Source organism: Myotis myotis, unplaced genomic scaffold (genome assembly GCF_014108235.1).
Source record: "Myotis myotis isolate mMyoMyo1 unplaced genomic scaffold, mMyoMyo1.p scaffold_m19_p_14, whole genome shotgun sequence".
NCBI classification, from domain to species: domain Eukaryota; kingdom Metazoa; phylum Chordata; class Mammalia; order Chiroptera; family Vespertilionidae; genus Myotis; species Myotis myotis.
The window spans coordinates 16,370,235-16,394,993 of record NW_023416318.1 but is presented as its reverse complement, the minus strand read 5'-3'; the positions used below and the strand labels follow the sequence as shown (position 1 = coordinate 16,394,993).

At 44.0% G+C, this 24,759-nt stretch overlaps 1 protein-coding gene across 4 annotated transcripts in view; it reads left to right on the top strand.

Moving 5' to 3' along the window:
* Nucleotides 1-146: 146 nt before the first annotated feature.
* Nucleotides 147-24,759, top strand: part of MEIS1 (Meis homeobox 1) — a 131,005-nt gene continuing 106,392 nt past the window's right edge. For all 4 annotated transcript variants that reach the window (XM_036334317.1, XM_036334316.1, XM_036334321.1 and 1 more), the window contains exons 1-6: nt 147-395; nt 2,251-2,477; nt 4,325-4,466; nt 4,972-5,022; nt 5,821-5,871; nt 7,299-7,445. In XM_036334317.1, the coding sequence (XP_036190210.1) occupies nt 384-395; nt 2,251-2,477; nt 4,325-4,466; nt 4,972-5,022; nt 5,821-5,871; nt 7,299-7,445 (630 nt within the window). In that variant the 5' untranslated portion in view covers nt 147-383. The remainder of the gene's footprint in view (nt 396-2,250; nt 2,478-4,324; nt 4,467-4,971; nt 5,023-5,820; nt 5,872-7,298; nt 7,446-24,759) is intronic.

Sequence of the window (24,759 nt, the reverse complement as noted above, 5' to 3'; positions counted from 1 at the left end):
GGTAGTTGGGTCTGAGGGGCGCTGCTTTTTCTTTTCTTTTTTTTTTTTCTTTTTCTTTTTTTTTTAAACTGATTTTTTTGGGGAGAGAAGATCTGCTTTTTTTTTTTTTTTCTCCTTTTTTTTTTTTTTTTTTTTTTTTTCTTTGCCCCCGCTGCTGTCTTGGAAACGGAGCGCTTTTATGCTCAGTGACTCGGGCGCTTTGCTTCAGGTCCCATAGACCGAAGATCTGGGACTAATAGCTCACGTTGCTGGAGACATTAAGGGATTTTTTCGTCCTGCTTAAATTTTTTTTTTCCGGGGGAGTTTGCGTATTTGTTTCCTTTCACACTGGCCTTAAAGAGGATATATTAGAAGTTGAAGTAGGAAGGGAGCCAGGGAGGCCGATGGCGCAAAGGGTACGTATTAAAAAAACAACAATTGTAGAACTCAAATGTGAGATTAAATTGAAACGTGGCTGAAAGACACTGCTAAAAAGTTTCCTTTTTTTCCTCTCTGTCTTTCTGAATGAGGCTCCTAAAGCCATGGCCTAAAGTGAGAGTATTTATTCAATGCGTTTGTGAACTTATGTATGTTACATGTTAATTCGAATAATCAAGTTTTCTGTAGATTCCTAACCAGTATATATATATATATAAGCTGGGGCAATCATCTGGTTAAAAAATTAAAAACAAAAATAAATGCTAGATAGCTAATGCTATGTGAGCATTCAGAGAGCAAAAGTTTAGAGCTATTTTTAAACTAAAATAGACAGCTAGAAACTTCTGATATGCTATTGATTATGTTCATCTTTAATACCATTAGAAGTATTTAGCTATTTAAAGCCAATAACTTTGTCATAGTACAACTTATTTGGGGGTCAAGGAACACTCATCCTTTTAAAAAGTAATTTTAATGTGCATGGATTTTTATGCAAGGTAATACTTAGAAAGTTTATCTTAGACAGCCCTGCACTAATTGGATACTAAGCACACAGCTACTCACTTTTAAAATGCAATACCAATTCCGCCGATATTCCTATTTGAATGGAAATGTAGTGAGAGTAAAGTGAGACCATGACAACCCAACTGAGGTAGTTTCTTAAAAGAAAGAGGGTCTACAAAAAGCCTTCCTTGCATAAGGTGTGTCCTGGCCCTCAAAGCCCTGTTTGCAAAAGAAAGTTACTAGGCTGACACATTTTTTTTTTTTCTCCTTTGGTTCAGGCAAATGTCAGCGTTCTTCCAAACTCTTTTCACACCTCTGGCTCTAAGGAGATGAAAGTGGCAATTCCTCTTTTCTTTGAAAATCATTTCACTCTCGACGCCTTCAAATCTTGAGGGGGAAAACACTTGCCTGGAATGAACCAATGAGAAAAACCTAAATAGCTAAATTTTGCACAAAAAAATAACGACAATCAATCTGAAAGTAGAGTTTCTAGAGGAGGAAGATGGTAGGTTGCATGTGCATTTGCTACTGAATTTGCTTTAAACCTGATGAGTACCATTTGCCCTATTAACTTCTAGTCTGGGAGAAAGTTCTTAAGACTAGAGAGAATAGAATAACTAACTGCTCCAACAACAGATTTTCTTTACTATCGGGGTGGAAATTGCCCAATTCTAAGCTCAGCTGTAAGGTACAAGAAAAACTACCCTTCCCCGAGTTTCACTTCTAAAGGGGCCAGTTAGTTTTGTATAATTTAGCAGAGTTTGTCTTGGAAAGCAGAGGAAATGCAGTGTCTTGCAGGACTGCCTACCCTCTTGCTGGCAGGGAAATAAAATAAGAAGCCTGTCTGAATTCACGTGCTTGGTGTAGCTGTTCCCATCCTAACTTTTTTTTTTTTTTTTAAATTCCCCCTGATGAGAAGGGGCTGTGAAAGTAGGCGGGTTTGCTGCACTGTCCTGGCACGTTTTATTATTGTGATTTTGAGTTTCCTCCTATGGAGACATGCATGTTTTACCTTCCACCCTCCGGGAGAATGCCTCCCTTTCTTTCCTTCCTTTCTTGCTAAAGGATTCTGAATTTCTGAATTAGTTGATAGGGACACAAGTTAGGGCAAGACCATTCATCCTAGCCGGGTTTCACTGAGAATCCTAGAATTTTTACTTTAAAAAATATTTTTAGATTAAAAAAATCTCAGCTTTAGAGATGCAAGGCCACTGAGTTGGAGGTTGAAGGATCCAGCTGGACTGACATTATATAAGCTCCCTGCCCTGCCGGTCCCCCCTTTGCCTGCCTGGCCTTCTGAACCTTGTTTCTCTCCTGTTTGTCATGCAGTACGACGATCTACCCCATTACGGGGGCATGGATGGAGTAGGCATCCCCTCCACGATGTATGGGGACCCGCATGCGGCCAGATCCATGCAGCCGGTCCACCACCTGAACCATGGGCCTCCTCTGCACTCTCATCAGTACCCGCACACAGCTCACACCAACGCCATGGCCCCCAGCATGGGTTCCTCCGTCAATGACGCTTTAAAGAGAGATAAAGATGCCATTTATGGGTAGGTACCATGGGCAGCAGGTTAAATAGCCGAGACGGGGTGCTAATCCTGTTTCCCTTTGCCTTTGGTAAGGGGAAAGCCAGAGTACTCTGGACTGGAGATGCAGTACTTGGTGACTTTTCATTCGCATTGCATGGAGAATCTGGGGGTGGGGGGGCTGCCTGCCATCCCTGACGCCCCCCTCTCCATGCGCGCTCAGCCTCTGCCCAGCCTCTGGCTCTGCCGAGGCTGTGCTGGGAAGGGGTCGCCATGCAGGAGAAACTGCCCAAAGGTCCCTCTTCCTCTCTCGGAGGGTTGGTGTCCCGGCTGGAAGCAGTGTTCCGGGAAGGAGTTGGGGGTTTCTCGCTGCAGGCGCCTTTGTGTTGGAAGGAAACTTTTAGTTTCAGGGAAAATCTTTTAAGCCACTGATTGTTCGGACTTGCTAAGTTTACTCAGCAACCCTATGCTGGCTCTGCCACCGCACAATAAAATGCAGGGAGGACAGTTGCAAGTCAGGCAAGGGGAACAGGCTTTGCATTTGGAAAGTTTGACCACGGTAGTCACGGTAGTCAAGGTAGTCAAGGAGAGGAGCTGGGTCTGAATTGTTACAGACATGGAGAAACTTCTAGTCGTTTTAATACTTTGTGGAGCCAAGATGAAACCTGCAGGCTTTAGAAGTAGATGCGGGGTGCTATGGGCCGTGTTGTTTTCTGACTTCGGTTCCCACCGTTTTCTCCCGGCCATTCCCTCGACCCTGGGCTGGGAAAATCCTTTGAAAGGGCCTTGTGCCTACTGTGTGCTGGTGAATCTGGGGACCTCTTTTGACTTTGCAGCAAATTTTGTTTCTTCTATTTAAAAAAAAAAAAAGAATCATGCAACACTGACCCTCCCCAGCCGCACACCCTTTCTGCTTTATTTTTCTGGTCCCTCGTGCGATGGGCTTGTTTAAATCCCAGCCTTCTCTCCGCAGCCTTGACTGCAAATGGTTTACTTTAGGCTCTGGGACAGAACGTTTGGGGAAGCTTTGAAAAGGACCCCGAACTGTTAAATTTCCAGCTGGGCTGTGAGAGCTAATAAAAGCCTGGAGACACCTCCTTGGGCATTAGAAGAAGCTTTTTTCTTTCTTTTATGGGCTGAGATAAGCGACATCTAGGCCCCTCGCCGTACTAGCTGCCTTGCCATTCCGCTGAGACAAAATGAAAGGCTTTCTGGCTTTCCGGCAGGACCACGGGCAGGAACTTTCTTTTGGGGATGGTGGGGGCGATCGGCGAAGGCAGGGGCAATGTGCACGGAGCCCAGAAGGCGCCTCCTTGCTCTCCGAGGGCCCTGGGGTGGGGATCGGCAGGGGCAGCCCCCTGACAGCCGGTCCCGCAGCCTTGGAGGTCCTTTCCCCAAGTTAGCTGAGCGCCTGCCACCGAGATCCCAAGCCTGGGTTTCGCGAGGCCGCCTCGGAGGAGCCCCCCGGAAGGAGCTCTCCCAGCCCCTGTGCCCAGCGCCTTTCTCCGGCTCCAGGTCCTGGATGTGCAGCCGAGGGCCGAGGGCTTGTCGGGTGGGAAACTTCATTCAAAATGGCTGCTGGAACCGCTTGGGTTTTATTCTTAGCAAATGTTACCAATTTCTCCGGCCAGATAAGCTGAACCGATCCTCAGATATGGTCCGTGGAGTAGGGCCTCCAACTTCGGGGCCCTAAGAGGAAGGGGAGGTGAGCAGTCACCTGGGTGGGGGGGAGGGGGGAGGAAAAAAGTAGATGACAAAACCCGGGAAGGGGTCCCTGCCTCCAGCTCCTCCGGCTGCTTTTCTAGGGCGCCCTTTCCCCCTCACTCGGGACTAACCATTGTGTTGTTTGTGACTGTTGTATTTTCTTGCAGACACCCCCTCTTCCCTCTCTTAGCACTGATTTTTGAGAAATGTGAATTAGCTACTTGTACCCCCCGAGAGCCAGGGGTGGCGGGCGGGGACGTCTGCTCGTCAGAGTCATTCAATGAAGATATAGCCGTGTTCGCCAAACAGGTCAGCAAAATAACTGTTTAAAAAGTAAAGGGGGGGAAAGGGGACCTCCCTCCCCCCCACCCCCCAGCACATTTGCAAGAGTCATTAACAACTAGTCCACCCTGGGCCATGCCTGTTACAGCTACCCTGAGATTTCCCTCCTGTGTAAGTGTCCGCGGGGGGGACTCAAAATCGCCCATATCCATCCCAACTCAAGCTCCATAACCTCATGTAGAAAACTCTCTTTATAAAAATAAAATCGCCAACACCATGCGCTGCAGCTGCCTGGGGCTTGGTGAGCTGAGCAGCCTCCTTTAGAGGCGTCGCTGCTGGTAGAAGTCACCCAGAGCTGGGGGCTTGTTTTCGGCTTGAGCCTCACTGAAGTGTGTTTGCGCGGGAGGAACTCGGTGTCACCCAGGCTAGTCCTGGCCCCGACAGTGTAATGAGTCAAGAAAGTAGGAAGGAGAACAGATTTCAATTTTTTTCTCCCCCCCCCCCATCCCTTTCCCTTCTCACTTGTATTTAGATTCGTGCAGAAAAACCTCTATTTTCTTCTAATCCAGAACTGGATAACTTGGTAAGAGCGGACCCCTACTCCCCTCCCTCAGCTCCCCTCCCCTCAGCCCCCCAGCTTTGCTTTGAGGGCCCTGAGGTTTCTAGACCCGTCATCCCGCCGCCGCTGCAGGTCTGCTGCAAATGTTTCCGTCCACGGACAAGCGGTCCGGGACATGATCCCCGGGAAATAAATTTTTCTGGAGAGGGGCCGGGCAAGCGGCGCAGAGAAACGCGAGCTTTTGTTTTTTATGACAGCCGGGCTGCGCAGCTCTAATCAGCGCGGGGATTTATCTCCGGGCCTGTCAGCGTGTGTGCTTAAACTTTGCAGACTTCCCAGCCCTCAAAGTCGCCTCAGGAGGGGCACAACCAGGCAAGAGCCCCCTAACCACCAGTTTGCCTGAAAGGTGTGCCGAAGGCAGCAGAAAGTTTGCAGTCCTAAAAGCCACAATTTGGGGGGGGGGGCACTATTTTGACTATTTTCCATGCACACCTTCCAAGGAAACATCTAGTCCAAGGATGTGGCCCTTTGGGGCTGGGGAGGAGGCAGTGGGGCCGAGAAAGGGGAGAGAGCCATGGGGGAGGAGAGTGTTTATGATCCCCACTTAGATGCTTTGTTGTTGTTTTAGCTATTTCTTTCTCCTTAAGAAATATAAACCTCTAGATCGTACCCAGTCGCCGCTATTAAGTTTTAGTGTTATTGCCATAAATCAAAATAACTCTATTTACTGGGGGGAGGGGGTGGGCTGGAGATGCTAGAGCTGTGACAGCCAATTTTCTGCAAACTAGGAATAGGGTACTCATTCTTTTTGTGTCTTTGCAGATGATTCAAGCCATACAAGTATTAAGGTTTCATCTGTTGGAATTAGAGAAGGTAATTTCTCTAGCCTCTTTTTCTTTTGCCCCTTCACCCCCAAAGACACAGGATGGGGGAGGGTTCAGAATGGCTGAAGTTCAGGCTTCTGAAACATTTGCATAAATGTCTTTCTTTCTGGTAATTAGTGTCAAGGCCAATCTTTGCATCCATTTCTCTTTGCAGTTTAATTACAATTTCAGCCACTAAAACCGGGATCACAAACGCCCTAGCCTTGTATTCATTCTTAATACCTTGCTGGCTTTGTATAAATAGTTGCAATTCTATGCAACCCCCTTGATGTTAAGAATGCTTTTGTGAGTTGCTTCACAGGTTATACCTTTGTGGCCTCTTCTCTTCCTCTTCTTCTTTTTCTTTGCTACCTCTGGGGAGGGGGGAAGTTTTGTTTAGTTTTAGTGAGTTTCTGGAAGACAGTCTGAGAGCAGCCGCAGGTCAGACACAGAGGAGAGGCCGAGTGGGGGTTGGGGGGAGCGGACAGAGAGTCTGGAGGAAGTGGTGGGAGAAACACATTAAATGTTTTGCAGAGACAAAGTAGAGTTGATAGTTGCGTCAATTTCTTGAATCTGCAAATCCTGCACACATCCCACCTTCACACTCAAGAAAGGGTGTGGGCTAATACAATTTTGCTAGCTGTTCTATAAATCTCAGCAATAAAAACTTAATGCATTGTAATTCAAACTAACATCAAATCGCAAGCACACTGGGGTTTCTTGTGAATTTTTGCATGTCAGTGATGACTGGGGCCTGTAAGAGACCACTCCACTTGCACCTAAATACTTTGAAGCAATCTTTTTCCATTTTGTATTTAAAAAATCAATTTGATACATTTTTGTGACTGTAGGTTTTTTTTCCATGTATTGATTACTGGAAAGTTGATTTCCTTTTATTTTTCAAAGGAAGTATCCTAAAATATGCTTCTTATGGATAGAAACCCTAATTCCAAATATTATAGGGACTGGGGTTGTCAGGCATAGATCCTATGCCACCACAGTACTGGTCCTTTGAATATATATAATATATATATCCAAAATTACATATAGATGCATTTTTCCTTAGACAAATTGGAAAAAGGACCTGTGATAAAGTAACTAGATAAAATTAAATAGTTTACCTTCAATGTCACCCACGCAGGTCACCTCTCTAATGGCCACAGTCCTGGAAGCAGATGAATTTAACACGGGTGTTGAATATGTTGTAGCCTGTGAATCATCTTGTCACTGTCAATTTTCTGGGATATCTCTATTTTGCAAGAAAAGAAAGTTATTCCTAATTCTGGATGCGTCTGGGGGTCTCTGGAGGACAATTGCCCTGTGTTTCCCTGTTTGGAAGTTTGGATCTCACAAGGGGGGGGGGGGTGGACTGCACTTGTCAATGTCACTTATACCCTCTTGATTATATTTCCATTTTTTATTTCTGTCATAATGTAGGTACACGAATTATGTGACAATTTCTGCCACCGGTATATTAGCTGTTTGAAAGGGAAAATGCCTATCGATTTGGTGATAGACGATAGAGAAGGAGGATCAAAATCAGACAGTGAAGATATAACAAGATCAGCAAATCTAACTGACCAGGTATGTGCTTTTCAATTTCAACATCCCTGAAAAAAAAAAAAATCTGTATGCATATTGCTTGCTGGGTCACTACCACCTCCTTTTATTATTTGCATATGATTAAGTCCCTTTTAGATACATTTCCATCGAAATGAAAATTTTTGAATAATGTGGCTATTATTGCTTCATTAAGGCTGGCTCTGGGATTCAACTTGGAGAGATGAGCTTGCAAAGGCTTTGCCTGCAAACTTGACCTGTTTCTTGTCGCTTTTAATTTTTGTCTTTATTTTATTTACCCTCTATAATAATGGGAGTGTTAACTGCCAGTGACCGCCTCTGATTGTAGGGCTTTGTTCTGGAGCATTCCCCCAACCCCCCTTCTATCTTGAAGAAAAGAAAAGAGTAGGGTCTGCTTATTTCTTATTTTATTAGGAATAAACCCAAGATAGGTGGTCTAAGAAAGACAGCCAGGGTTTGAAATCTAGCAAATGCTGGCTGTTTTCTCCCTGTCTATACGGTTCATTAGCCTGTCTTGTCAGTTTTCCTCGGCCGAACGCTTCTAGACCTCACTGAACATTGCTTTGTGCAGTGCTAGCTGCAAGCTCGCCCATTTTATTGTACTTCATAGACAAAATAAGACCAGGCCGAGGGTATACAAACAGATAAATATGGACTTTTCTCCTCCACCTTTCCACTCGTCCTCCAGCTGGTACGTGCTCTGGGCCCTCTGGGTTGGCAGCTTTTGGAAGTGTCAGCATCAGGGCACCTTGACGACTCCCTCGGTGTGTCGGGTGGGGGACCTCGCGCCGCCACCTTGACTCTCAGCTGTCCGCTTTTGCTTGTTTAGCCCCCTTCTCTGGCGTTCTCCTTCAGGCCCTTCTTCCGCTGCGTTGCTAAGTGGGGCCACTTTTATTTGGACTTGCTGGGGGTATGTGTATGTGTGTGTGTGTGGGGGGGGTGGATTTCTCTCCCTCTCTCCCTCCAACACCACTGTTTGCTCCCAGTGTCTCTCTCTGTCCAGTCGCTGTGTCTCTGGATTGGTCCAAAGGAGTTGCAAAAAGAGCGTGAAAGTGAAAACGTGAGGAGTGGGTGGGCTAAAACAGGGCTCATGACAGCTCTCCGTTGCGAATGGTTGCGACGCGTCTGGAGATTTGGGTTGTGGGCCTCCTCCGCCTCTCCATATCTGCAAGCGAAGGCCCAGGGTTGTTTCTCTTTCTGACTTGGCACGTGAGTCCCGTCTTGGGGGAGAGATCAGCCTGTCTTTGTTCAGCTCAAGGACCGCCAGGCGGGCAGCTTTCCTGGCGGGCTCTGCCAGGATCCCCGTGGCCCAGTGGCTCCCTTGCGGAGTCCTTGTCCGAGTGCTCTGCTCCTCGGTCTTGGTGTCTGTCATCTCAAAGTTTTCTTCTCTCAAATGTCTACCCCTTCGAAGAAACTCCCGGCTTTGATTTCTCCGGGGAACTCCGGACAGAGGCTGAATCCCCCTTTTCCCCGAGAGGAGGGGAGGGCAGGCCGAGCTGAGCTTTAAAAGCGCCGACGCGCCGGGTCCTTACTGTTATTTGGCAAGTTGCAAACTTTCGACTGTGTAGACGAGTACACAGAGCAAGCCGCCTGCGCAATCCTGGCGCGGCCGGGCCGAGGTGGGGAACCTGCAGGCGGCTGCGGGGCGGGCCTGGCTTTGACCCCGCGGGGGGCTGCCCGGCCGCCCGGCCGCCTCTGCCCACCAGCCCTCCACCCCCGAGCTGTTACAGGCAGATTCCGCCGAGGAATCCTTGGGTAGCTGCTGTTGAATAAAAATTGTAATCCAACAAGCCTAACTAGAAAATGGGATTCTAAAAGCTTCTAGTGCTGGGTACATAAAGCTATTTGAGCAAATTACAAGAATCGCTTAGGGGCATGAATGAAATCAACACTTTAATTGCCTCCAAAATGAAGATTTATGCCCCGTTTTCTCAACGAATCATTATTTTATTAAAGTCAAAGATAAAGGACCAAAGTTATGGGGTATTTGGGGGGCATACAAAATGGATGTGCCATCAGTGAGTTCTCCCCCCTACTCCCTCGGCAAACTTCGGTACACAATTACTTTAATTTGAGATCTGCAGGTCGGTAGGCACTTCTATTGGGTGAAAATACGCAATTTAATCTCCTCCCCCACCTCTGCCATGAGAAGCGTGCTCTACATCCCCGCCGCTCAGGAGGGGGCTTCGCAGCTTTGGCGGAGCTGGTGGCGCTGTTGGCCTGTGCGCCTGGGGCTCGCTCTCCAGACCCCCCAGCTCCCCTAGGTCTCAGATGGTCGGAGGGCAGCAAACCCAAGTTCGGTCTGTCTAATGGACCGCCTCTCGGGAGCCAGGAGCGAGGTGCCTGGGCTCCCTTTGGAGCCGGGAGCGCAGAATGCGGGGCGCACGAGAGCTGTGCCTCCGAAGCGGAATTTGTCCCCAGTTCTGGGAGGTTGGGAGCAGAGACAGGGTACGGGGGCCGCCAGGTGGGCGCCAGTTTTTCCATCTGGAGCTTGCTGGCCGGCCCCTGGGGGCGCTGGACCCCTAGTGGGGCACCCGGGGGGCGAGACCCAGGAAAGACAGCCCCGCCACCTGTCTGCGAGGGCGGCCTGGGCAGTTGGAGCCCCGGCAGAGGGTGCGCTGCGGGACTAGATGCTTCAGGTGTAGCGCGAACGCGGGGCCTCGCTGGCTCATTAACCCCTCTGTCTCTAGGGCCTGCTGGCGGCGAGGTTTATTTTATTTTACTTTTTTCCTCGGAGGGCATGAAGACTGCCATCCGCGCAGGGACCTGGGATCGAAGGCTCTGACACCAGCCGGTTTCCCCGAAGGCTGAGTCTGTGGAAATCCACTTGGCCTTGTAGAGTTGTTGGCTTTTTTATTTTTATTAAAAAAAAAATCACATTAAGACGACGGTAGAAGCAGTGATTCCGTCCCCAGTTCCCGTCTTCTCCTCATTCCCACTCCCAGGCCCTGAGGTCCCTGCGGGCGCAGCCCTCCCGGGCGCCCTCTCCCGACGGCCAGGTCCGCGGCCTCCGCAGGGACGCTCGGGGCTCGGGGCTCGGGGCTCGGGGCTCGGGGCTCGGGGCTCGGGAGGACTGGGTCCTGGGGGTTTCGGGGACTCCGCGAGGGATGAGAGCAGGGTTTCGACTCGGGGAGTGGGTGTAGAGGGGGACCCGGGTGCGAGGCGTCGAGGCCAGGGCTGAGCCAGGTTGGTGGTGGAGAAGGATACAGATCCGAAGGGACGAGGGTGGGTGTTTGGGGGTCCAGAGTGGAATGGGGGCGCGCGGAGGGGTTAGGCGGGGAAGAGCCTGACCGCCCAGCGGGCAGATCCAGGACGCACTTCGAGAAGGAGCCGTCGAATGAAGCCGTCCCAGGGCTGTTTGTTCGCCACTCCTGGAATCGAAGCATTTTTCACTCCAGGACCGGGTTGAGGGAGAGGGGGAGAGAGGAGCGAAAGGTCTCCGGGCCGCTAAGGCCGCCTCCCCGGTGGCCCGGCCTGCTCGCAGGGAGCGGGCACTAGCAGGGCCTGTGCTCAGGGCTCCAGCCCGGGTTCTCCCTCAAGCAGCAGGAGGCCACGAAAAGGCCCCTTTGGATTACAATTTTTATTCAACAGCAGCTCTCCGGGGATCCTGGGCTGAATCTGCATTTAACAGCTCTGGGGCTAGGGCTGCCAGGCAGCACCCGGCGCCCTGTTGCATGTTAATCCAGATTTGTCTCTGACATCCGGGGAGAAGTAATGTGGCTCTCAGAGATGGAACCAGAAAGCCACGCTCCCCAGGCAGGTTAAATGCCAAGTGCTGGTGAGCTCCCAGGGGAGGGACGGCTGCCGGGGCAGTGAAGGCCCAGGCTGGAGAGGCCAGCCTTCCCGGGCCTCAGATATCCAGGGCAGCCTGGGCCAGTGAGCTTTGCTTCTCAAGTGGGCCCTGGTGGCGATTGTTTTATTTTAAAAGTCCGGAATGTTGTTTCTGAAGCATAGTTTAAAATCTAAATCCTTAACACTGAACTTGTACTTGACTGAAAACACTCCCTCCCTGCAAAGGGGGATGGGGGTGCATCTAAGGGAGATTTGAGCTTTGTCTTTTGGAGAGGTGTTTATGGTCAGGGATGGGGATGGAAGGGCAAGGGACAGCCTAATGTCCTTGATGAATTGGATCTGCTGTTTTAGGGGAAAAAAAAAGATAGATAAGGCCAACGGATAGTTGCTAATACGAGAAATGTGGTCAATTTATTTTCATCCAATAAGAAAACTGGACACAAACATCAGGAAACAGGAAAATGGTCCCCTTGTCAAGTAGTTTGTTTCTAAATGCTTACACATGGATACATCTCATTTAAATTGTAAATACTTCATAGGGCTCCACTTAATGCCTTAATCCTGGCACCTCTCTGTCCACAGGCCTTGCAAGCAAAGGGGTCTTGGAATTACCTACCTTTCCTTTTGACTATTGTTGTGGGCCATGTGGTGCACTCTTAATTTCTTTTTTGAAATATGTCGAAGGGAAATTATGGCACGATTCTCTTTAATGATTAAATAATAAGGTGTTGACTGCTTGTCACTACATTGGCTAATTGGGATGTTCATTCTAGTCCCTTTATTACTTAGAATCCTTTGAACTAAAAGTTAGTTGTTTACCAGGTATGTTTTCATTATTACTTTTTGATTGGCTTTTAGCGTGTACTTATGTGTGAATTTCAGAGTATGGATGTATTGATTCTTAATAGGGGCTCTTAAAAACATTTTAGAAAAAAGAAGTATAGATTATATACAGATAGATTGAAGCCAATTACATTGTTAAATGTCTGGAAGTCTCAATACTAATATAACAGAAGTTATTCCCTTTTCGGAGCACCTCTCTCTGTCTCCCTTCCTCTATCTATCTATCTATCTAATCTATCTATCTATCTATCTATCTTTCTCTCTTGTTTCTTAGTCCCCAGTGCAAGTTCAATGGGTAGTGGAAAGCAATGATGCTAATGCTACTTTGTACAAAGTAAAGCCCCATAACTGTTGTTCAGTGATTTAACTAGCTCTTTGGCAATAGGTCACTCACATAGCAATCCTTCTCTCATCAGAATGACTCCATTGCTCACGATTTGGAAATACATAGAGTGGTAGTATGTACTATTGCTATCGGTCCTAACTTAGAGACTTTTATTAGAAAACATGGAGAAGCTTAAATAGTAGAAGAAGAAGAGAAGGAGGAGGAAGAAAAAGAGGATTAAAATATGGGCCCTGCTTTCAAAAACGTAACTGGAAATATCATGCTATAATTGTCCAACTTTGAAAAGAAACAAATTTTAAATCATTATGTTTTTAAACACTCGTATGTTTAAATGTTAAAATGTTTGTCATAGTCCCAAAGATTTAAAACACAGCTGTTGCTGGGTGATGGAGGGAAAATTATGCAGTAAAACTCCCTACTCTTAAAAACAAAGACTGTTTGTGGTCTCATAGTAGAAACTTAGGTTCAGTAAGGCCAAACAGATAGGCTGAGGTATTACCGTGGGGGCCCTCTGTTAGAAAACTAGTTTACCTTCCCTCGCAGGTGGAGGTGGAGAAACTGTGAAGAATGCATAACAGGTCATATTAAGACACTTGTCATAAATGAAAATACTGCCAATGTGAATTCAAATGAAGTATTTTCATATTGACAATGTTATGCTTTCCAATGCAATAGCAATATTTTCTTCTGAAATGTAAATATGTCAAGCAAATGTGGGATGCTAAAGTTTCAATAAATGATCATTTAACCATCAAACACAACCCACGTATGTATACAGAAACTTTTAAAGTTGGCATTCAGCCAAATTCCTATAGGGACCAGCAGGGAGATGATCAAAAATGGGCATGAAATAAGACTTCCTGTAAGAAGGCCTATAATTCAACATTATTTGACTCCACTGTCAGGGAGACAGTTGAAGGATAGTAAACTGATACCATTCTCAGTCACTTTTGTTACACAGTCTTAAATGATTGCAACTGTAGCATTTTATGTGGCCCTTTTTTGGATTATGATATTTGCCATATTTGTATGCAAGTAGTACTTGAATTTACGTTATGAGACAAACATTTTTGCCATTTCTCCTGAGTGCAAAAAATTAATATTTAAAAATTACATCAAAATTATGGGAAAGTATTCTTCTACAAATAAAGAAATAAAAATAGAAGACACACGACAGTGTCTCTGTCAGTTGTGCTTATGTTAGATTTAAAGGTTTTCAAAATCCCAGGTAAAACAAGACTGCTGTAAGCCACGTGGGGCTTGGTGTTCTTACTCATCAGGAAATGTCTGGATATAATACCTGTTTCAAAAGTTAGGGTCTAAAGTGTAAAATCCAGTCTCCCCATTTGAATTTTAATAATAATTTCAAAATTTGACTTTTGGGATCCAGTAAAAGTTTGGATATCTTACTATTAAGACTTGTAAAGGAAGGTTGTATGTACAAAATCAGATTTGGAAACATTCAAGCTGATGAGTATGTGCATGTTGTGTAAAAGATAAGGGGACTTATTCACTCTATCCTTAATTTAACATGCCGTGATTTCAGGATTATAGAAATCTGGGAAAGCTTTGGGGAGTCTTAAACAACCTTTCCAAGAAGCATACCTGTATTGGGCAATCGCTGGATTTCCCACACTTATAAATTTGACATTTTAATAAATGGTATAAAGGATACCCTGTGAAATAAACAAGAATATATCCATTTAAATATTTGTCACTAGAATCCAATTTCAGTCAGCTTAATGCATTCATGTGTGCAGAATTAAAGCAATTGGCAACACTTTATTAAACTCTCTCAGAACATTCTCTCCAAAAAGCATTTCTTAATCTAGGAAATATGTTCTTGTTAAAGGAAAACACCACAGTGCAAATCTCTTGAAATTATTCTATATTTCTTTACTTCTTGGTTTGGGATTCCTAAAATATACCATAAAGAGTTATTCTCTGGTGAAATAAGCTTATTTCTACATTTATTGAATTATACACCTGTTTTTTATTGGTATCATGAGTATATACAGTTAAATACAAATTATAACCAGAACTAAGTCATTAACTCTCTTTAAGATATGCAGTAAGCATGCTATGGCTTTTCCATGACATATGCACTACTATAAATGGATGGAGGGTAAATAAATAAGTTGTGAAAATAAATTTTACATTAATCCTCAAAAATATACTTCTGGAGTTGATTCTTCCCTTAATACTTTTCATGGCTCTATTTACAATTAATAGGATTTATAATCAGGAGGTAAAGGGCCTGGAATATGAAATGTTATGGTTATTTTTAAAACTTAAATGAAGTTATATTTTTCCATAGAAAGGAAATACTGTTACTACTAATAAGTTTGCTAAGTAATACTTCAAAAAATCACCACAACTTTTTATGAGTTTAATAAGTTTAAGCAACATTTTATAGTCTTGCTACTTTTTTCATTCGGACACAATACAGGGTCTTAAATTTTACAATGAATTGAAACATACATTATTCTGATTGATTTGGACAATAGTAGTTAGTGAATAAATAACATTTTGAGTGATATTAGAATTATTCCCTGACATATATGCTAACTTGGGAATTCATTGCTGTTGCTGGTGAATTCCCATTTCTGTAGATCTTGTCCTTATTCTTCACAACACGAATAGTATGTCTATTGCTCACTCATTATAAATATCTTGGTTGTTGGTTAATGTTTAGCAAGGCACAGCCACAGCTTTTTCTTTTTCTGGTGACTTCTTTCCCTGTTTGGTAAACCTCCTATGCCTGCGATCTGATCTTGAACTACTTGGCTAGGTCTCATTTCCCCATTTGAGTACCTTGTGGGCTACTACGCAAACGCGGGTTTACTTTCCTGTGAAGATGAAAACTATTACTCGCTTTGAAATGGGAATGCATGGAGACCAAAGTCATCGCATTTTCCCAACCTGTGCTTTACAATTAGGGGAAAAGCTGAAAACTGTTGTGCTTGTTTGCCCTCCCTGGGGCTATGAATACTCCATATAAAGATTCATATCAACCCCTTTCTGTTCTTCCTCTTTAAGGCCTAAGTGTTTGTTTTCAGTGACTGTATTCTTAACTGATAGTCCATTTTTGGTCCCAGGCCTCTAGGATTTGCATTTTATTCTGCATTTGCATTCACATTATGTCCCATAGAAACTCTTTAAAGTGAAGTGTGTTTATGACTATTATGAAACTCTGGAAAATGAAGTTTATAATGAAATCAACAGTCATCAAAGGACAATGAAGGGAACGATTTGATGTACAACCAGAGTTTTTCTCATCCCATCCTAACTTGTAAAAGGCTTATTTATCTCTCTTCTTTTACAAATATTAGAAGCCGAATGAATAAGAATTTCTTCAACAATAAAACTCCTCTTAATGTCTCTGTAACTATTTGGATGTGTTCTCGAACATTAACTTGATTTGATAGACAAGCTATAATTAACTGTGACCTATAGTGTTTTCTGTTATTCAGAGACTATTCCTTAGCGATTTGAAAACTTAATTTCCAGCTAAATGGTGTACAATGTCTGAGGTTATAAAGGCATACTTACACTATTTGCAGGAAATAGTATGTGTGTCTATAGGGCTTCAAAAGGGGATAATGGGGTGCTAACAATTTTTACACTGTAAAGTCCTAGCAAACTAGTGCAAGTGAACTCCTTTTTTTTCCTTCCAAGGTAGTGTTCCTTTCTATTATTCACTGCAGTGGTAAAGTTTTTTATACTGAAGTAAAAACAACAACAAACAAACCCACAAAGAAACAATCCTGTGTGTTTCTTGGGACAAAAAGTCATACCTGACATTTTACATCTAGTTAATCCATTGATCATAAAAGCCAGTAGTGTAGAGAGAATTAAAAATCACAGCCAATAGGTAAGATGCTATTAGCTATGGTGCGACAATCAGAATAGACATTTTAGCAGCAACAATTAAATGGGGCATTTGGGGTTCACTTGGAACATTTAGTTGAAAGTTCCCACCAGATCTAGAGTTATTTTAAATCCCCCACTTAAGTATATGTTAGTTTAAGAACTTTGTGATAACTAACTCATTATTAAAGGTTGCTTTTATTTGAAATTGTTCATTCATAAGAGACTCCATCTCCTAAGTACCCACCCTGCCCTTCACTCTTGAGCAGTTCAGATAAATGTATGATTTATTTACACTCTATTGTATACATTATTTATGGGAAATATGCTATAACTCTACAGAGCATATGGAATTTATCCTTGCCAGATATGGGTGGCCTCTCTGCCAAAATTGGCATAGACCTAAGTAGATAATAAGGTTACAGATAAATCTGGGTGTACAGATAAATCTCATTACGCATTTGAATTTCATAATTCCAGATGCAAGTGCATTTTTCCATTTTTTATTTTAATTGTCGTAGTTTTGGGGGCTCTAGTTTCTGCCAAAGAGAATCAGGAACTTGACATTTTAAATTGATCTTAGTGATAAATTAATTTCTTTTGAGGGGGGAAAAGATACTGAGTAACAGAATCATTTAACCCCTTCATTTCTCTCAGCCTGCTTCTCTGTCCGTTAATGTGTTTTAAATGTTCTGAAAAATGTTGTCTCCAGTAATTTTAACCCTGAGTGTGTGTGTGGTGGCGTGGCCTATGGTGGGATTTTGAAAGCTCTGTTCAATAACAAAATCACCAAGAAAAATATCAAACTCATTGTGTCCTGCATTTCCTTGCCCAAAGTAATGGAGACACATAGACGGTGCTTGTTCTGTGCAGATCAAGTGTATTGTTGGTGTTCAAGTATTTTTTTTCCGTCTAATAATTATTCAAAGCTGGTATCCATCTGCATTTGCGCGAGTATAAACATTTTTATTCTGGAATTTGGAATTTGCATCAACTCAATTTTATTTTCCAAATTACCCTGCCATTTCAATTAGGTGCATTGTTCTTCCTCTACTGTTTCGACATTCTAAAGATTTGCTTGCCACCCTAATAGTGAGTAGTTTGAATGTCTAATATTTATTGAGGGCATGTGACGAACATGCCAATAGAAAAAGAGGAGAATAAAACATTAACAAATCAATGATGGGGCTTTTCTTCACGTGTAGTATACATCTAATACTCCAAATACTCTATAACCGTTAAAATAGTATGAATAGCCTCAAGAAGAATAGCCTTGGGTGTGGCTGAAGAGCGGCACTCTGGTTAACTGGAATTCCTTAAAAAGTGCACCAACAGTACGATTCAGCCTCTTGCTTCTGGAATTCACAGTTGCTTTGGCTGAGCTCTCAGTTCACTGCCTTGAAATATCGAAAACTTGGCCATTCCAGGAACCAGTAATGCAAATTAAAGTTCAAGATGCTTTGAGAAAGGCCTCTCCGGTGATTTTGCACAAGATATATGACGAAGGAAAGAATAATCCTTACCCCCACTGCCGCCCCCCACCTCCAAATTTGACACTGAGAGCTTAAAGATTTAGAAATCCTGGAGGAATGTCAGGTACTTACAAAATAAAAGTTGATGGAAAATATAAAAAGCTGAAGTGCTTCCAGAAAGAAAACCACAGGGAAATTGTAAAAACCCCTGTTGCTAATTGTGAGTGGATATCAGTGGTAAATACAAATTTCCAGGGTTCTTTTACCCGAAGTCCAGTGCCATAAGGTACCTGAATTCCAGACTGCATCTTGACTGATTCCCCCCGCCCCCCACACCTCCCCCCGCCCCCCCCCCCCCCAGTTTCTCACATCAAAATTGTGGATTTTCTGGACTGAGAATTTAGAAGTAGAATAGAGAAAACGTCAGCCACACTAGGGGACGAGCCAGTGAGCGCACTGATTGTCACTCTTAGTTACAGCCGTGTCCCAAGAAGGTAGATTCACTTTAGAACTAGAGCTCTGGGGGTTGAACGAGGCTCTGCTGGGAGAGAGTGCCTACCTCCAGGAGCCTCAGTTCCATCACCTGCAGCAGGGGGATAGTGCTAGAACTCACATTACTGAGTTACTTGTAAGAATTAAATAAGAATGCATATAAAGCATTTAAAGCAGTAAACCTCAAGTAAACAGCATAATATATTAAATTATACTTTATCTTTTTTATTTGTATTCTGCCCAACTATAAATAACATGCATTTAACTTGGGGGTTGGGGGGGGGGAGATTGGGTAGTTTTTTATCATAGGGTTTAAGAAAAATATCATTTTAATTGTTATGAGGAGGGTCATTATCATTCTGGTTCCATTTGAGTGTCAGAGGGATTGGTCCCTCAGCTGTGTTGCTGAGACAGCAACAGTGAATTACTACAGATTCACTCTTACGTTCAACTTCAGATAGCAGTTATGTGCAGATCTTGTGCTAAGTACATTTTTTCCACATTTCTGAGTGCAAATGTGACATGGCTAAGGTCCAGTTGCTCACAAGGTCTTGTTAGCTACTTGTACTCAGAATACAATGTTTTCTGTGTTATCAGATGTTCTTTTTGCTAGGATGGTTGCCTAGAAAATTCGTGGTTTGAAATTGTTTCATATAAGACACTTTCGAGTTTATTTTATCTTAATTTGTTTGCAGAATGAGGAGCACTGAATGCTGTTACAAATGTAAAATAAAACATTGGGAAGCAATCAAACTCATAAAAGGGATTTTATAACTCCAGGTACACTGGCATAAGTTAAAGATTCTCCTGCCACTCCTAATAGAAAGGATAGAAAATACTCTGGATTTCAGCAGAAAGCTTTTAGCAGATAAATGAAGAATAGCATTTTAAATATTTAGGTATACATATTTGGAAATATATGGTGCCAGGTAGATTAGAGGGTTTTAAAAAATATGTAAGCATTTAACTCTGAACTACAGTTCATAGATACGATTTCAGGAGTGGAAGCTCATAGAGTCATTAAAGTAATTTAATACAGGAGTTTATTTTTATTAATAGCATGCCAGCCACAATACGATGGCAGAAGAAAAGGAAATGTTATTAAAACACAAATTAGAACTTTGACTAAGATTCCTAGTGTAACGAGGCTTTATCATCTCTTCAGTTTATGAGATTTTTCTCCACCACAAACTGCTTAGTAGAATTTGAACATTCAGTGCACATGAATAATTTGTGAATTACTCATCTACTTTCCGGTTTTCAGATTTTTTTTGATAAAACTGGTTGTCACTTCCGGGTAGCAGTTTCTCTCTGCTTGTAACTTCTTTCCCCTGAAGGTACCTACCCCATGTAGGAATTTAGATTCTCTTCTGATACCACAGTGGGGTCCTCATGGGATGGTGCTGGCATTGATTCTCCAGGTGAAGCAATTGGGCAGGATGTATGTATCGGTGCTGTGTAGGTTTCTTACGGAAAGCTTTTGGAATATTTTGGGTGATGGTTTACATCAGTAGACGTTTGCTTAGCATTATTGATTCATCTTAAATTTTGTGGATGAATGAGTTCAATAGTGCAGATGAGTGACAGCCTGAGAGCATCAGAGTTGAGACCTAAAAGATATTAGATTGTGGGCAAGGTAAGATTTTAAGGGCATTGGGAAAGCGACCTACGGTGCTGGTCTTGGTCCAGAGCCTCCTGGGGTCCCTGCCCTCACGGACCATAGCAGCCAGGCCTGGAGGAGAACGGGGCATAGTCTTGTGCAGGACAGCGAAGTATTTGAGGGCTAGAGGACTTTAAAAATGGACTTGACTGCCAAGCTGCTTTACATTTCATTACAGTGTAACATTAAAGTTAGGTTTCCCACAGTCTTTTGTCTGACTGCTCCGCGCACGGTGGGTGTACGTTGGTGTGTGGGCGTGAGTGTGAGTGTGAGTGTGCGCTTGTGCGCCTCTCCATGGCTGAACCCGAGGCTTCGGTGATTCCAGGAGCTCAATCACCTGATACAAAACTTTTCATTTAAAGATGAAATTACTCCTTGGAGGATTTTCACCAAAGGCAAAAAGGGAAAAAAAGCACAAAAATTCTTCTCCTCCTCTTTATATGCCTCATTACACACACACAGAGAGGATTCAGTGTTTGAAAAATTATCATTTTTGTAGGTTTTATTTGTGGTACGTGAGAACTGGGAAATGAACTCATTTAACAGATGCTGTCCCTGCCTCTGCAAACTACCCATGACTACTATCATATGATCATATGTGTGCGCTTCTGAAAGTGTGTGTGTGTGTGCGTACTTAAAGCAATGCATCACAGTTGCTAAATTGTTAAGGTTTTCGAAATCAACCTTATTTGATGCAGAACTAGACACACTTAGGTTGTTTGTAGACACTGGCTGGCACAATGCAGTCATTAAAGTAGAGTCATAACTAAGGGATAATTGGATAGTCATTGAGATGCGCTGCTAGATTAAAAGTCCACAGTGGCAGATATGGTCGGCTGGAAGGGAGCGAAGAGGAAGTGTGGTGTCTTGGTGAGAGCCGCAGATTCGGAGAGCGGTGCTGGGTTTCCATTGTCTCACCACCAATTTACCATCTGCCCTGAGTCACCAAAATTACCCTTCAGGCCTCTCTTAAGTGGGGCAATAAGCATATTTTATCGCAGCATTAAAAAGGGGCTCAACAAGAACCCTGGCAGGCCTACAGGCTTGGCAACGGCAAGGTTGCGAGGGCGGGGATAGGGAAGGAAATGAGAAAAAGGAGCGTCGATGGAGAGAGTCGGAGGAAGTGTGCAAGGGAGATAACCTTCTAACAACTGGGCCTCCCCGTGGAAGGCACGTGAGGGCCACCACCAGGCACTGCCTCAGGCTCCCGCCAGCTCTGCCCAGCACAGCCATCGCCTCCCCACACTTGTTCATGGGTCAGCAGGACAGAGTGTGCACTTAGAAGAGATTTCACTTCCAGCCCGTTCCCAAGAACATTTTAAGGCAACCTCTGAATCCATAGCATGTGTGCCATGGATTAATCCGTGAACTTCTGGTGTTTAAAAACATCTCAAAGCTTATAGGGAAGAGGGCAGATGTACTGTGTTCAAACAAAACACCCTGCTCACACTGGTCATGGTGAAGTGAATTTTCCTTAATGACTTCCAGGGATTCTTTTAAAATCCATATGAAGTATTTCACATTTTTTTTGCTGAATTACTTGAATTTGAAGTTGGGTAGACATAGCCTCAGGGCGTATGTTTTGAGAGGAGCAGGCTTTACCTAGGGCTCTAGCAAATTGTAGGTGCTCTTTGGTTGTTGAGTGAGTTGAATGCTTACACGCATGGTGTGTTCCTGTTATAAGCAGGTGTCACTAGGATTTTCAAATAGGAGTGTCAGCATATCAGACTTCAGACTTTTTTTTTTTAATCCTCACCTGAGGATATGTTTTTATTGACGAGAGAGAGAGAGAGAGAGAGAGAGAGAGAGAGAGAGAGAGAGAGAGAGAAAGAGAGAGAGAGAGAGAGAGAGAGAGAGAGAAAGAGAGAGAGAGAGAGAGAGAGAGAGAGAGACACGAGATGGAAATGTAGATGTGAGACCGAAACTATCAATTGCCTCCTGCAGGGGCCCCAAATAGGGATTGAACTCACAACCTTTTGGTGTATGGGACGATGCCCCAACCAACTGAGCCACCCCTCCAGGGCCCCTAACAGACTGTCAATACCCATAAATAAATAAAAATCTCAGCATCTTCTATTTCTCAACTTCAAATGCACACCCGTAAACGTGTGTCCCTTTCCATAGTGGCACCTCTGCCTGGGTCTTTCCGGTCCCTTTTCCTCGGATGACGTCATTGATTGAGAAACATATAAGGAATCAATCTGCTGAGGTTCTGCACCTTTAAGGACCCTAGGAGACATTGTCTAGTCTAGACAGAGGTGAAAACGTCTTGGGCGGGGGGGGGGGGGGGGGGGGGGACTAAGTAGATGTGACAACACTGGTCGTGTGGGATGGTGGCACTCAGGGATCCTGTCTGCTGTGTGTGCTTCAGGGGCGAGCATAGTAATGTGTGTGCATGTATGTATGGACACGTGCAGATGTGGGAATTTGAGTGTGTGTACGCAGGAGCATCACACACATGGGTGCATTACCCATGTGACTGGTGCCTCCCCCGACCTGGAGGGGCTGGATGGTTCACTGGAGATGCGCCAGCTCTTTCAGGCCCCCAGAGATCCTTTACTCAAGAGACTCTGCTGGTTTGAAAACGCACATGAGAAGAGCAAGAGCAACCTGCCCATGGATAGGTCAGACCAACTTTCAATTTTGAACACTGTGATTATTTCATCATTTTTTACAGAGCTGCTATGTCAAGATCACCAGACTCTCATTTATCCATATTTTGGAATAGGACAGGAAGTGTAGAAATTTTAAAGAAAAGAACCCCACTATTTCTGGCCTGAACAAAAAAAGATTCTGGCATCAGGCTGATGTGATGGATGACCCAGTGAGAAGATATGTCAAAGTGCTTTGTATACTGTAACATGATTTATAAATATTAGGGATCAAATTAGACTTGATAGGGTAGGGAGGAGCAAGCCACCTGTAAAATCATGTTATTTGAAGGCGAAAATAAGATCAGTTTGCATTCCCTGAGCACCACACCAGCTGGGAGATAGCCCAAGGCATACCAAGCTGTATGCTAAGCCAGCTCAGGTGAACCCTTCGTTCCAGAAGGTCTATAACTGAATACACCTGTATGTAGATATTTCAGGGTTGGCTAGGTCAGCCTGTGTTGTTACGTTAAAAACTATAGTAAATTCTATTTACTGAGTGCTTGTGGCATGCCTGGAAATTGATGTATGTTTTGTCTGCAGAGGAGTATTTCCTTATCCCCATTTACAGATTAGGGACATGAGCAGTTAGGGAGGTTGTGACTTGTCTAAGACCATGTAAGTGTTGTAGTCAGATTTCACACTGGGATATGTGTAGCTTCAAGTTTCCTTTCTTTGGACTGTGTTAATAGTGCGACTGAGTATCAATATATTTTTTATAGTGGTGTGTGTTTATGTGAATGCAAGTTTGTGATATGTTTTTAAATCATGCAAGTCATTTTTAGATGTTTTATGATATTTAATATAGGAGAGCATAGCATCCGGTGACAATTTAGCACAGGGATCCTCTATATTTCACTTAAGTTATTCATTTATTTATTCAAAAACATATTTGCATCTAATGTGGCATAGACATTGTCCTGGGATGGAGGGTAAAAGGGTGACTAAGGTGTAGTCCAGGACTGCGGAACATTCATAGTGCAGAACTGTAGACAGGCACAACAGTATGAAAGTCAATTGACAGAGGAGGGCATGAGGTGCTCTCAGTGCTCTGGGGAGGAGAGCCTCACCCAACCTGGGGGAAGTGTGTGTGTGTGTGTGTGTGTCAGGGAAGGCATTCTGGGACGGTGATATCTGAGCTGTGACTTAATTATGAAAGTAGGAGGTGATCAGGGGCTGGGACCAGGCAGGGCAGAGATGGGCATTCCCAGCAGGAAGGAAGGGTGAGGATAGCCCAAAGGGCCAAGCACCCTAGGCAGTAGGGAACTGTTAGTCACTTAACAGACATTTCCTGAGTGCCAGACACGTGTTATGTCAGGCACTACGCTTGATACGTGGGATACAGAGGTGAGCACAATGGACACCAGTTCCTGGCCTCATGAAGCTTATAATTTAGTGCAAGCATGTCAAACTCAAAGGCTAACACGGGCCAAATAAATGAGGCATGTGGCCCACGGACCATGAGTTTGACATGCTTGTTCTGGTGGAATAGAACTCTTTTAAAGCTGAGGAGTGATTTGACTTGAACTCTTTAAAGCTGTGAGGGCTTTCACTAGAACAGCAATCACCCAGTTGAAAAGTGAGGAATTTATTTGAGAATTACTTAGGGGCCTACTTAGGGGCGAAAATGGGCAAGACTTGATGCCTGACTGTGTGGTGGGGATCGGGGACAATGTGTCCCAGGTGGTTCTGAAATTTATACCATAAACCAGTGGTTCTCAACCTTCCTAATGCCGCGACCCTTTAATACAGTTCCTCATGTTGTGGTGACCCCCAACCATAAAATTATTTTCGTTGCTACTTCATAACTGTGATTTTGCTACTGTTATGAATCGTAATGCAAATATCTGGTATGCAGGATATATTTTCATTGTTACAAATTGAACATAATTAAAGCATAGTGATTAATTACAAAAACAATATGTAATTATATATAGTTTTTCTGATGGTCTTAGGCGACCACTGTGAAAGGGTCGTTTGACCCCCAAAGGGGTCGCAACCCATGGGTTGAGAACCGCTGCCATAGGCGGATGGGGTTATACCTACTGGGATCAAGAACAAAGGTTGAATGTATAGAAGGTTTGGTGGAGAGAGTTTAGCTTGGACTTGCTGAGCGAGATGGACATCTCTGTATGGAGACAATTTAGCAGCAGTTTGACCATACAAGTCCAAAGACCAAAGAAGAGATTCA